Consider the following 13,471-nt stretch of genomic DNA (forward strand, 5'->3'; position numbering starts at 1 on the left):
GTTCACCAAGCACATGCGTGGGTTTGTTCACAGAGATGGTTATGGGGAATTAAGTGCTGAAAGAAGAGATGGTGATATTTCAGGCTCATGGAGTAACTGTTGTGTGCCAGTCACTGCTAGTGCTTTACAGGTTTTTAATCACTACTAATCAAACGAGGAGGGTATTCTCTGCTAAAGAATTGTTCTTGACCTTGTGACTTTTCTAACTACATAACTTCTAGTGTCCTTATCTTGAAAATTAAGAATGGACAAAGTGAACTTTAACTACCTTTCATATGTAAAATTCTGTTTTCATAAAACTATGGTGTTCTGTTCTGTATTATAAACTACCTAGTATTAAATTAAAATTTTAAAAAGGAAAGAAAAAATTTATTACTCTTCTGTCTGGAATTTTAAAGTGAAAATTAGATCTTGATAAGTCATTTTTGGCCTGCAGTGGTAATGAGATTGAAGGTTCCTTTTAAAAGAACTTGTTTTTGTGTGTGCATAAATAGATAAATTTCTGTTCAAGTTTATCAAGGTCAGCTTCTGCAAATGAACTCTACTGCCTTAGGGGACAGGTATTTTTTTCCAATTCCAAAGTCAGTTATTATGTACTCATATTTGAAGGAAGTGGGAAAAGTCACATAGGCAGGAAGAAATTCACTAGTCTTTGAGAGGAAACCAGACAGATGATCATTGTTTAGCTAAAGATTTTTATGACACTAAACTCTAAAAGTCCCCCGCCCCTTTTTTTGTTTTCGGACAACCTGGGATCACACCTCCCTAAATATTATTTTAATGTCTGTCTTTTCTTAAATTTGTTTTATTTAAAATATTTTAATTTATTTTTAGAGGGGGGCAGGGAGAGGGAGAGAGACATCAATGTGTGAGAGAAATATTGATCAGTTGCCTCTTGCATACCCCCTACTGGAACCTGACCCACAACCCAGGCATGTGCCCTGACTGGGAATTGAACTGGCGACCTTTCAGTTTGCAGGCCAACACTCAGTCCACTGAGCCACACCAGCCAGGAACTAAGTTAATTTTAAAAGCCTCTTCTAAGTAACATTGTTTGTCTGATTGTGCTCACCAACCTTAAAGGTATCTAGCAAAGTTGTAAGCCAGCTACATCTTTCTAAAATAACAAGAGGATAAAAAATAAAAAGCCCTCGAGGTTAAAACTGTCTCTGATGGAGTCAGGGAAAATCCAGTGGCACTAAGAATATATGCAATGTTGTACAACTATCACTAGTACCTATTTCCAGAACTTATCATCCTAAACAGAAAATTTTGTACCTTCTAACTTCTTCTCCCCCAGCTGCCAGTAACCTCTATTACACATTCTGTTTCTATGAATTTGATCGCTGTAGTTACCTCACATAAGTAGAGTCATACAGTATTTGTGTTCTTGTGACTGGCTTATTTCACTTGGCATAATGCCCTCAGTTATTCATGTTGTAGAATGTATCAGAATTTTATTCCTTTCTAAAGCTAAATAATAGTCCATTGTATGTGTATACTACACTTAATTCTGCTATTTCAGTACAATTATGGCATTCTTTAACTTTCAGTGGGGTGTTTAAAACTCGTGTGAGTAAATCCATATATATGTTTAGCACTAAATTTCATGTTAAGGAGAAGTTGGATGAAGGATATTGAGAAAGCATTGGTGCTAATGGGATTAGTGTGACTTCTTTTTTTGCTGTGGAAAACATGACTATTACGTTTTAAGGGCACATAATCATAGCATCTTGTTTGTATTGAGCTGCTCTAGCCCTGCATTTCCTCATTTCCATCTTTGCCTTAGTATCGAGCTGGAGCCAGTGTCTTCTTCATGCCCTGCTTCTTCAGCCACAGGCCCCATCCTGATGGCCAAGGGACACAGACATCAGGGGAAACAGATGGCCCTGGTAGGAGAGGCCCTCTGCAAGTTCATCCTGAGGCATCGTGTCTGGCTCTGCTGGTGCCTCCATCCCATTTTCCCCTTTTCTTTTTTGATTCCATTAATGCATTATCTCTAGGTTTTTGGGAAAATGAGTAACTCAGACCAGTTATTGGGTCTTCTTTGACTCTTTCCAGTGATCACTGAATTTAAAGAAAGAGCATTGATCTTAAGTCTCAAACATCCAAAGTGGGTGTGTGTAGGGAGTGGACAAGGAAAAAGCATTCAGAGGGGAAGCAATAAATCAGGTCTAGTCTATGTGGTCTTTGTGTACTTACTGTTTACCTTACTTTTGTAAAGGAGATTCCAGAACAGTGTCTGGGTTCTTCCCAGTTTCTTCTTTCTGGAAATGGTCTGAGCATTTTCATTATTACAAGCAAAATTCATTTTATGAGTGAGGAGCCATCCCAGGGGAAAACAGAGTTGGCCCAAGAGCCAGGCCTCCACCGCTGTTGCACAGAACTTCTCAGATGACCTCTTTATTATAAGGGAGCATTTTAATCATTTGGGGCAGGGTGTGGCCCATGCTTGTTGTCATCAGTCTTCTGATTTCCTTTCTGGAATCTTGCCCTTGTTTCCACAGTGCTTAGAAGTCTGTTCACTGTTGTTGTACACCATATTGAGAAATAGACTTAGTGCCATAATACAATGGGAAAGGGGGTCGTTAGGATTATGGAACATGAGTAGCAATATTGTCTGTAATTTTCTCTTACTCATCTTACTCTTCTTTTTAAAATTGCTTTTGTTGCACAACCAGTTTGGTTATTTACCTGACTCCCTGAGAGTTTTCTTCAACTTAATTTTCTAATGCTGCTACTGAATTTTTCAATTTTTGCTATCATGTCACTAATTTTTTTAAAAGATTTTATTTATTTATCTATTTACTTATTTATTTATTTTTAGAGAGAGAGAGGAAGGGAGGGAGAAAGAGGGAGAGAAACATCGACGTGAGAGAGAAACATTGATCGGTTGACTACTGCACATCCCCAGCCAGGGACCTGACCCTACAACCCAGTTCTGCGGGGTTGCTGTCAGCTCAGTGGCGAGTCAGAGAAAAGGGGTCCTTGGGGATAGGCTCAGAGGCTTAGCCCAACAAGCTGCTGCTGCCCATTTATTGGTCCCCTAGTTGCAATCTCATGGGGTCCCTGGGAGTTTAGGAACTGCATGCCTTGGGGAGAGGGAAGAAGAGAGGGAAGGGAAAGACAAGGGCATGTTCCTGGGAGGGACAGCACCTCGTTTCTCTTTAAAATTCCCCAAATGTTCTTTTTCAAATCTCATAGCTTGACTGATCTCTTTAAAAATAAAGAACCAAGGACCTGAGTCAACTTTTTAAGAAGCTCAATCACATTCATAGGAAATGTATTTAGTGCACACTTCTTTTCTCTTTTCCACTCAGATAACGAAATGGCTTTCCTCGTAGGGCTGCCATTGGCCTCCTATTTCTCAACCCCACTTCCCTCAAATTAGAGGATCTGCAATCACATGAACTCAACACCCACGATGGGAAGTAGGAACATGAGTAAGTGGCCTCTACTCAACCACCTCCCCAACCACCCTACACATATGAAGTCTGACTTCCCGTAGAACATTGCAGCCCTCCTACATGCAGAGTATTCATGAAGCTTAACTGCACAAATTTTGATGAAAATTAATGTGGACATGCCCAAATTGTCATATAGCTTTAAATACAATCTAGCTGATAAGTCTAAATATAGTTTTAATTTTTGTAGAAAATAGAAACCACTGACCAACACAGGTTCTCAAAAAGGCTTTATGCACAGGAATTCGGGAGAGTCTCCCGCTCCCATCCCACCAGGAGGGCAGCGAAACAGCACAGAAAGAACGCTGCACTGAGCACCAGAGGAGTGGGGTTCTGGCCTCGGTGGTTTTACTTTTATTTTTTATTTTATTTTCCCCCCCTTTTAGTCCATCTTCTCAAACCAGCAGGCAACTGCTGATCTGCTTGCTCTCTGTTATTATAGCTTTGCATAGGTTTATTTATTTATTTATTTGTTTATTTACTTATCTTTTTAAAATTGTTTTTCTATCACAGTTGTCTCACGTTTCCCCCCATTGCTTCCCCCAACCCAGACCTCAGTGTTTTTAAACTTCAGTTTCCTTGTCTATCACAGGCTGCCTGCAGGTACCTGTTGTGACCCTGCATGTCATTTTTGCTTCAAGTTCTTGCTGTCTGCTTCTGCTGCTCTTTTTTTAAAATTTATTTTTAGAGAGATGGAAAGGGACCTGGCCCATAACCTGGGCATGTGCCCTGACCAGGAATCGAATTGGTGACCTTTCGGTGCACAGGCCAGTGCTCAATCCACTGAGCCACACCAGCCGGGGCCCTGCTGCTGCTTTTTCGCTCTGTCACTGCACTGCCTAAAGGCACCACTTGTACCTTGAAGGTATGTGGTGTATTTCTGATCCTACTTCCAGACAGAGGAAGGACAGGAATGCAGTGATGTCAGAGCAGGCAATCTAAGAGCCTGTAAGCCCAGCAACTCCAGCCCCTATCCAGGCATCAGCGTCTGTGGGGGAAGGGGCCTCTGCTGGATCCGAGGGCTGTGAATCAGACCTGCTGCCATCGTGTGAAGGTGGCGAGGCACACAGCCCAAGTGTTACTGTATAGTAATGTTCACTTGTGAGTTTGGGCTTTTTAAAATTTTTTCCTTTCAACTTTTATTCATTCAGCAAACACTAAGCTCCTACTATGTGTGTAAGAGAGGCTCAATGAATGTTAGATGAAGAAAAAAAAAACTCAGAAATTCAGAAGTCACCCCAGCACTCCAAAAAAACATATAAATCTTCATCCCTCCTCTTCTTCATTCTTGACCTGATCTCTGCTCAGATACCAGACCACTAAATGCTCTCATGAACGAGTCTTTAAACACAGTATGATGTGGCCGATACCTAATGTAGATGTCCGTTCCACTAGGAGGTACAAGTCTTTGGTCTGAAACTGCCTCAGTGGGTCTTTAGCTTCATGATGCCAGGATTGGACTTACAGATCCCTAACTGGTCCAAAGGATTCAGGATACCACCATGTCCAGGAGCAAGGGAGGATGCTTCCTCAAAAATCGAAATTAGTGCAGGAGAAAGGACTGGAGCCATTCTGTTTCATTAGCTATGCTGTACCCTAGAGGATCCTGGGATGGTGACTTCTCCCTCACTGCCCTGTCCATCTGCAAGGAGATTTCATACAGGTCCTTGACCAGGCTTAGCAGGGAGAGAGTGGTAATAATGGCATGTGGCCCACCTAAGCCATTTCTCTTTGTTAATGCCAGAGGTGAGCTCTATGCTCCTCCTCCAGAAGATGGGGTCACAGATGAAATAAACCACACTGTTCAGGTAGGCAAATGTCAGACACAAGTGGGGCACCAGATCTGTGGCATGAATGCTCTGCTAAGTGGCCTATATAGCGTGTACTGCTTTGCCTAGTCTGAACCACTCATGGCCAGTGCTCACACTAGACTCCAGTTCCTTGAGCTTCATTAATCCCTACTCTTTGTCAGCTTAGGATCTAACAAATGTCTAAGCAGCATGCATGTGTATTGAGTGGCTCTGATGAGAGCTGGCCCTAGCCCCTGGTCTGGTTGGTGAAGCAGATGAAGACCTCCATGGCGCCCAGACCATGGACAAGTTTTGCACCGAGCTTTGTTGAGAGTCTTCATGGGCCCAGCTGGTCACACAGGAGGGTCACCTGAGGCCTCCTGCAGTCACATGCTGTTTTAAAGAAAGATTTTGTTTATATTTAAAGAGAGGGGAAGATAGGGACGGAAACATTGATGTGTGAGAGAAATATCCATCAGTTGCCTCTTGCAACCCAGGCATGTGCCCTGACCAGAAATCAAACCGGCAACCTTTTGGTTTGCAGGTCGGCGCTCAATCCACTGAACCACACCAACCAGGGCTGTGACTCATTCTTAAAAAATCTGTTTAGGATAGTTCTTCTACTTGTCTTGTTTTGAAAACCCCACTGGTGCCACAATTTGGTTATTTTTATTTTTGTTGTTGAATTGTAAAAAATCTATATATTCTGGATACTTATCTTTCTGAATATGTTATCCACTGCCTTCTGGTCTCCACTGTTTCTGATTTGAAGCTGTTGATGATTTTCAGGACCCTTTGTATAATCACTTGTCATTTTTAAGATTATTTTTTAGTCTTTCTTTCAACAATTTACCTGTGAATTTCTTTGAGTTTATCATCTTTGGAAATGATTGGGCTTCTCAAATATGTTCATTAATTTTTTAAAAAAAATTTTTTTAGGGAAGTTTTAAGTTTACAGAAAAATTGCACAGAAATTACAGCATTCACATATACCCTATTACACATTTCATGGCACAATATTGAAATGTTATCATTAATTAATTATATTTAAGAGGCGTCTCTCTATGTTATACAGCTCTGTGGGTTTTGACAAATACAAAACATATTGTAGCTACCATATTAGCATCATATAGAATAGTTTCACTGCCCTAAAAAAAGCTCTATTCCCTACCTATTCATTTGTTCCTTCCTTTCCCCAGACCTCTGGCATGCATTGATCTTTTTGTTACCTCTGCAGTTTTTCCTTTTCCAGAATATCATATAGTTGGGATCATGCAGTGTGTAGCTTTTTCAGATTAAGTTGCTTCTATGTCAAAAAAGCTTGATTAGGTAGCTCCTTTTTATCATTGAATAATATTCCATGTTATGAATATACCACAGTTTTCCATTCACTTATTGAAGGACATCTTGATTTCTTCCAGTTTTTGGCAATTATGAATAAGCTTCCGTAAACATATGCAGGCTTTTGTGTGGACATATGTTTTAAATTTGGGTAAACACCTAGGAGCGTGATTGCTGGGTTGAATGGTTAGCATATGTTTAGCTTTGTAAAGAAACTGCCAAACTGTCTGCCAAAGTGATTATACCATTTTGCATACTTGGAGCTTATTGAAACTTTTGGATGTGCAGATTAATTTTTTAAAATCAAATTTGGGAAGTTTCCAGCTCTTACTTAAATACTTTCTACCCCACCATGCTCATGTCTGAAGCCTTCCATCTCCCTGCCCCCCACTCTCTCCTCACCTTTTTTTCTTCTGATACTCCTGTTATGCATTTATTGATACGCTTAACCCTGTGGAGGTTGTGGCTGATTTGAGAAATCCAAACAAACTCTTTTCTTAAATATTGGTACATATATCAAGTGCATAGGTTCAAGGTCATGAGTAGCTTGAATGTTATGGTTTAACCAATGCACTCGATATATGTAACAATACTTAAGAAAAGAGTTCGTTTGGATCTCTCAGATCAACCACGACCTCTGCCAGGTTAATGGTATCTCACAGGTCTCTGAGGCTTTGTTAATTTTTCTTCATTCTTTTTCCTTTTTTTCCCTTCTCACTGAATACTTTCACTTGACCTGTCCTCAATTCCACTGATTTTTTTCTTATGTCAGTTCAAATCTGCTTTGAGCCTCTCTAAATCATTTTTTTCAATTCAGTAATTGTACTTTCAATTTCACATTTCTATTGTTCTTTTTTATAATTTCTAACTATCGACATTCTCAATTTGGTTAAATGTTATTCACATACTTTTTTTAGTTTTTTAATTCTTTGAATATATTTATAATAGCTGGCTTAAAGTCTTTCATCTGTCCAATGCCTCGGCTTCCTCAGGGACAGTTTTTATTGACTGCTTTTTCTCCTGTGTATGGGCCAGAGTTTCATATTTCTTTTTGTGCCTTGTAATTTCTTTGTTGAAAGTAGACATTTTATAATGTATTAACTCTGAAAATCATACCTCTACCTTTGCTCTACCCAGGGTTTATTGTTGTTGCTGTTTGTTTACTGACTTTCCTGAGTCAATTTTTTAAACTCTATATTCTTTGTTGTATGAGGTCACTTAAGTCTTGGTCCCCAAAAGATTAGACAGAGATTTCTTCAAATGCCTTGAACCAATAAGGAGCTGAGATTGCTTAAAGGCATAATTTTCTTTAGGAATCTGATGTTTTATTGGTGGAGTGGGTGGTGGACAACATAGTTGGAAGAAGGTGAGATAAGCAGCTACTTCAATTGCAGGATTGTCTTTAATGAGCCAGTGAGCACTGGGCATCTTCACAGTGGGGATGAAATACATTGGACTTTACAATCATAACGGAGCATTAAACTAGTCCGGGGCACACACTTTGGGACATGCTACTAGAGTTTTCTTTGAAAGAGCTGAAATTAAATTGCATGGTGTTTCAAACCTTTAGCAATCCACAAACATAGCCTTGGAAAAATAAGTAAGACTGCAGAGAAGGAAATGTTAAAAGAGAGAAATTAATCAGCCATAATTTTGAGGAAAAATAGTGAATATGTAGGATTAGTTCATCAGCATGCTCTCTGAAGGTGTGTTTATTTACATGTGCATTATACCCCTTCACACTTTTCCCTTTTCATTTCACAGATTTTTTTTAAAAGCCTCGTGGGACATAACACCATTGCTGGATGCCTGGTAAAATTAAGAAACCTGACTGCATGAGAGGCACTCTACGTGGGCACAGGGTATTACCTGGACTCAAAGAACTAAATAAGCCAGACTTTCCTTAACTCTAAATGGTAAAAAAAAAAACAAAAAAAAAACAGCACTTTTTATAACATTATACTAATAATTGTTAATTAGTTATTTTTATTATTAATATTCACAATTTACTTCCTAATTGAATATTTAAATATTTTTAAAATATCTGGTATGGAGACAATTGATGGTATTTGGCTTTCTTTGTTAGAACAGTAGCACTTATTAGTTACAGAACAAATTGTCAGGTTATAAAATTGGTTTTTGAAAATGAAACTATTTGTAAACATTTTATATAATGAAAATGAGTTGGAACCCTGGCTGCTGTGGCTCAGTGGATTGAGCATTGGCCTGCAAGCCAAGTGTTGCTGGCTCGATTCCCAGTCAGGTCACATGACTAGTTGCACATCACGTCCCCAGTTGGGGGCGCGAGTGAGAGGCAACCACACAGTGATGTTTCTCTCCCTCTCTTTCTCCTTTCCCCTCTCTCTAAAAATAATAAATAAACAAAACAAAATAAATAAATAAATAAATTATTTAAAAAAAATGAGTTGGGTTCCTGAAATTTGAATAGAGACATAAATTCTGTCATAAATTACAATTTACAGCCAACTGTTGCTTTTTCCACGAGCCTTAATTATTATATTATATATATAATATATATATATATTATATTATTATAACCAGTGCAAGAAATGCAAGAGTGTGTGTCTTTTCTTTCTGTGATGCCTGGTATGGAACTGAACTAAGTGAGGTCAACACAAAACAGTCCCCAATTTAGCCTGGTTTTAGCCAAGCCTTTCTGGTTTAGTTTGAGAGTTCTGTTGACTGGATAGCACAGTTGTTTGGAGCATTGTCCTGTATACCAAAAGGTCGTAGGTTCAATTCCTAGTCAGGGCACATACCTAGGTTGCATGTTTGATCCTCTATAAACATATCCTCAGGTGAGGATTTGAAAGTAAATAAATAAAGATTCTTAGAAGTTACAGCCATTTCTGAACATCATCCTAAGTGTACCTCCGATTTTAAATTGTGAAGAGCCAAATAAATCTGATCTCTTCAAATTTGGGGCTGTTGATGTCAACTGATGGGCATTTATGGATCTGTCAGGAAGAACAATGATTAGTAATGATTTCCAAGTAAGGGGTACTAATTAGAACTGGCACAGTATCAAAAACCCACCAACTATAGAGAGTTCAGTAATCATAGCACAGATCTTCAACTGTGTTTTTAGACTTCAATATACCTGAGAGGTAAAAGGTTGATTGTAGGATATTCTATCACATCCTTGTATTTGAGTTTTTTGTTTGTTTGTTTTTAACAATTTGGCATTAATACTAGAGACTGGGATTCTGTAATGCTACATCTTTTCCTCTGATTGACTCACTGTGTTTTTCTTTTAAAAACCTGACCTCATAGCAAAGAGGACAGTTATGAGCCTGAGAAGATGTCATGAAGACTGTATTTATAGGTATCTTTTCTGTTTTTCTTTTAGTTCTCTTCTCCACTTAAAGATGCCTCTGCACTTCTGATAAATGCAAATTGACACCCCACAAGGCCACCTAAAATCATTACTGCTGGGAACCTGGAAGACTGCCCTTAAAAAAGGAAAGTCCCCAATTGTTGTTTGAAATGCTGAAGAAGTTGCTGAGGAGAAGACTTTTTTCTTATCCCACTAAGTACTACTTCTTGTTTCTTGTTTTTTCTCTAGTCACCTTCTCTCTTTTAAGAATTTATCAAAAGCCTGAATTTGTAAGCATTGAACATTTGGATCTGGTTGGAGAGAATCCTAGTAGTAATATTAATTGCACCAAAATTTTACAGGGTGATGTGAATGAAATTGAAAAGGTAAAGCTTGAGATTCTAACAGTGAAATTTAGAACGCGCCCTCAGTGGACAACTCATGACTATATAAATATGACAAGTGATTGTACTTCTTTCATCAAGAAGCGCAAATATATTGTAGAACCTCTTAGTAAAGAAGAGGCAGACTTCCCAATAGCATATTCCATAGTGGTTCATCACAAAATTGAAATGCTTGACAGGCTCCTGAGGGCCATCTATATGCCTCAGAATTTCTATTGCATTCACGTGGACAAAAAATCGGAGGATTCCTTTTTGGCGGCAGTGACAGGGATTGCATCCTGTTTCAGTAATGTCTTTGTGGCCAGTCATCTGGAGACTGTGGTGTACGCATCATGGAGTCGGGTTCAGGCCGACCTCAACTGCATGCAGAACCTCTACAGAATGAGAGCAGACTGGAAGTACTTGATAAATCTCTGTGGTATGGATTTTCCTATTAAAACCAACCTGGAAATTGTCAGGAAACTCAAGTCATTAATGGGAGAAAACAACCTCGAAACGGAGAAAATGCCATCCCATAAAAAAGAAAGGTGGAAAAAGCATTATACGGTTGTTAATGGAAAGCTGACAAATACAGGGACTGACAAAGTGAACCCTCCTCTTGAAACACCACTGTTTTCAGGCAGTGCCTATTTTGTGGTGAGTAGGAAGTATGTGGAGTATGTGCTAGAGAATGAAAAAATCCAAAAGTTTATGGAGTGGGCAAAAGACACATATAGCCCGGATGAGTATCTCTGGGCCACTATTCAGAGGATCCCTGACGTTCCAGGCTCACTGCCCTTAAGCAATAAGTATGATATGTCTGACATGCAGGCAATTGCTAGGTTTGTCAAGTGGCAGTACTTTGAAGGTGATGTTTCCAAGGGCGCCCCCTATCCACCCTGCAGCGGTGTCCACGTGCGCTCCGTGTGTGTGTTTGGAGCAGGTGACTTGAACTGGATACTGCGCAACCACCACTTGTTTGCCAATAAGTTTGACATGGACGTTGACCTCTTTGCCATCCAGTGTTTGGATGAACATCTGAGGCATAAAGCCCTGGAGACATTAAGACACTGACCATTCATTGTAGGCAATTTTAGAAATAGTTAGAATGCCGCCTGAGATGTATCCCGTCGGATTCTTCTGCCCTGTTAATAAACGTCAGAAACACTGTAGGGGTGCTCCTTGGATCGGGGACTCTAACTCTTCATGTCAGAGAAGCTACATGGTCTCTGCAGAGCATTGGTTAGAAAGGTTATAACATTAAATGTTGACTTAGAGTTCATGTGAGGCCAGGGCAGGTTGTGAGGCTTTGTGGGGACAGGTGGCCCAGGAGACCCAGGTGGCGGGGGAAGAGGCCAAATGCAAAAACCAGCCTGTTAAAGAGCTCAGGGACTTAACAAACTCATAAGATTCAACCTGTGCCAAAATTACCTTGAGAGCTTTAAATGTGACAGTTTTCTCAATTTGAATAAAATTATAGCAACAATCAATCATAAGGATATAGTTTATATTGTAGGTTATATTGTTGAATTAGACATTTGACTTCACTGTAAATGATTCTTATGAATATAATTTACTTTCTGCTGTAACATTGCGCTCTGTGTTGTATCTGTTTATCATCTCAGGGAACCTGAAAAAATGGGCTTGACTGAATGTAAATATTTCTGAGTAATTTTTGTTTCTACCAATCAATGTACGTGTGTTTTTAAAAACAAAAAATGGCAATTTCTAGTTTACTTGATTCTGTGAATCATCTTAGAGTATTAAGTTAAGATATCTTTGTTTATTATTATAGTTTCTACAGAGTAACACTCAATTTTGCAAATATTTGTCTATATTCCCACCATCTCCCCAGACCCTGCTATCAGGCTTTATAAGAACTTGTTTTATAGTACCCCACAGTACTGCCTCAGTTCTGTTGTATGATCTAATTGACAGTAAGTAGTGTAGAGCACTAAGAGAGAGAGGGTGAAATGTAGGTATGGAGCAGAGAGTCATATTTAGACAATACCTGGGGGCTGTGATGAGTGTTAAAAATCAGCAGTTGCCACTGTCCGCAGAGATTAAGGCTGTTGCTCTTTTCTTGTGTCCGGTCTCCCAGTGTCTTGCATCCTACTGTGACCTGTGTCCATTTCAAAGGAACTGGCTTCCATTGACCTTGCTGCTTCATGTTACCTGCCCATTGGTTGCTTCTTAGCCCTTGGGTTATAAATTTCCTCCTCTTTCTGAACCTATGAAGAAGAAAGAGGTGTTCTGTTGTTCTACATGGTGCACTTGAAAGCCTGGGAATTCGAAAGGGACCGTTAGGTTTGAGGAAGATTACTTCAGTATTGGTACTATTCATATCACATGATTTTTACTCTACTTTTTCACCACAGGACAGGTGATTTGAGGTTGCTATTGTGCTTGCTCTTTTGCTAAGCTGATATTTACTGTTCAGCCAAGGACCTAACAGGAAATGTGAAACTGTCGTTTAGCTGAGGCCTTAAACAAAAATCGAAACCATGTACTTTATTTTTAAAGCACTGCCAACTTAAATAGTACATGAGAAATTCATAATATCAGACAGTTTTCAGGCCTTCAACTGAGAAAACATTTTTATTTTATGGAGAACTTTGTTACACTGACCCTCCAGAACTTTTTAAAAAACCTTTAGCATTTGTAAAGGTGCAAAGTCAGTGAATTACTGTGTTTTGCATCATTTGATAGGGCAGCTTTGAAAACTCCAGGGATAAGGTCAATGAGGGCATTATATGCTTAGTGTGCCACCTCTGTACCCCTCTACTCCCCTTTGTTCTTTTAATGCATGTCAGTTTCTTCTATTCTCTCTGGCAGAAAGAGTTAACCTTTTAAGATATGACTTTTTCTTTTCCTTTTTTTCTTTACTGTATATTCAGTAACACATACGTTGTGTCTGTGCCTTGTATTTTTACTTCATTCATGATGTCTTGCTCTATGGACTTTTTCCCCGCCCCCCCAAATTTGTAAATTAATAGGAAAGTTAAAAGCAATAGTACAGGGAATACCATATAACCCTTGCCTGGAGTCCTGGTGTTTAACATCATGCTCCCTTTGCTTGAAATTTTATCAATTTTTTTTTAATTAAGCAAAATTGAAAATTAAAACTTTTTAAATTTACAAATAACCGAAGTTATT

The 13,471-nt window shown here is 39.2% G+C and overlaps 1 protein-coding gene and 1 pseudogene across 1 annotated transcript; one reads left to right on the top strand and one right to left on the bottom strand.

The window, feature by feature from the left end:
- Window positions 1-4,888: 4,888 nt before the first annotated feature.
- LOC150013189 (peroxisomal membrane protein 11A-like) lies at window positions 4,889-5,543 on the bottom strand (annotated as a pseudogene).
- A 2,774-nt stretch (window positions 5,544-8,317) lies between these two features.
- On the top strand, window positions 8,318-13,270 carry GCNT1 (glucosaminyl (N-acetyl) transferase 1). The gene is made up of 2 exons (XM_090274187.1): window positions 8,318-8,511; window positions 9,966-13,270. The coding sequence occupies exon 2, from the start codon at window positions 10,103-10,105 to the stop codon at window positions 11,387-11,389; it is 1,287 nt and encodes a 428-aa protein (XP_090130313.1). The 5' UTR covers window positions 8,318-8,511; window positions 9,966-10,102; the 3' UTR covers window positions 11,390-13,270.
- The last annotated feature ends 201 nt before the right edge of the window (window positions 13,271-13,471 follow it).

The sequence above is a fragment of the Furipterus horrens genome, unplaced genomic scaffold (genome assembly GCF_987537825.1).
Source record: "Furipterus horrens unplaced genomic scaffold, mFurHor1.1.pri manual_scaffold_4, whole genome shotgun sequence".
Taxonomy (NCBI): domain Eukaryota; kingdom Metazoa; phylum Chordata; class Mammalia; order Chiroptera; family Furipteridae; genus Furipterus; species Furipterus horrens.

What these genes read in the sequence shown, in the direction of transcription:
- GCNT1 (XM_090274187.1), top strand. Translation starts at nt 10,103, where the DNA reads ATGCTGAAGAAGTTGCTGAGGAGAAGACTTTTTTCTTATCCCACTAAG.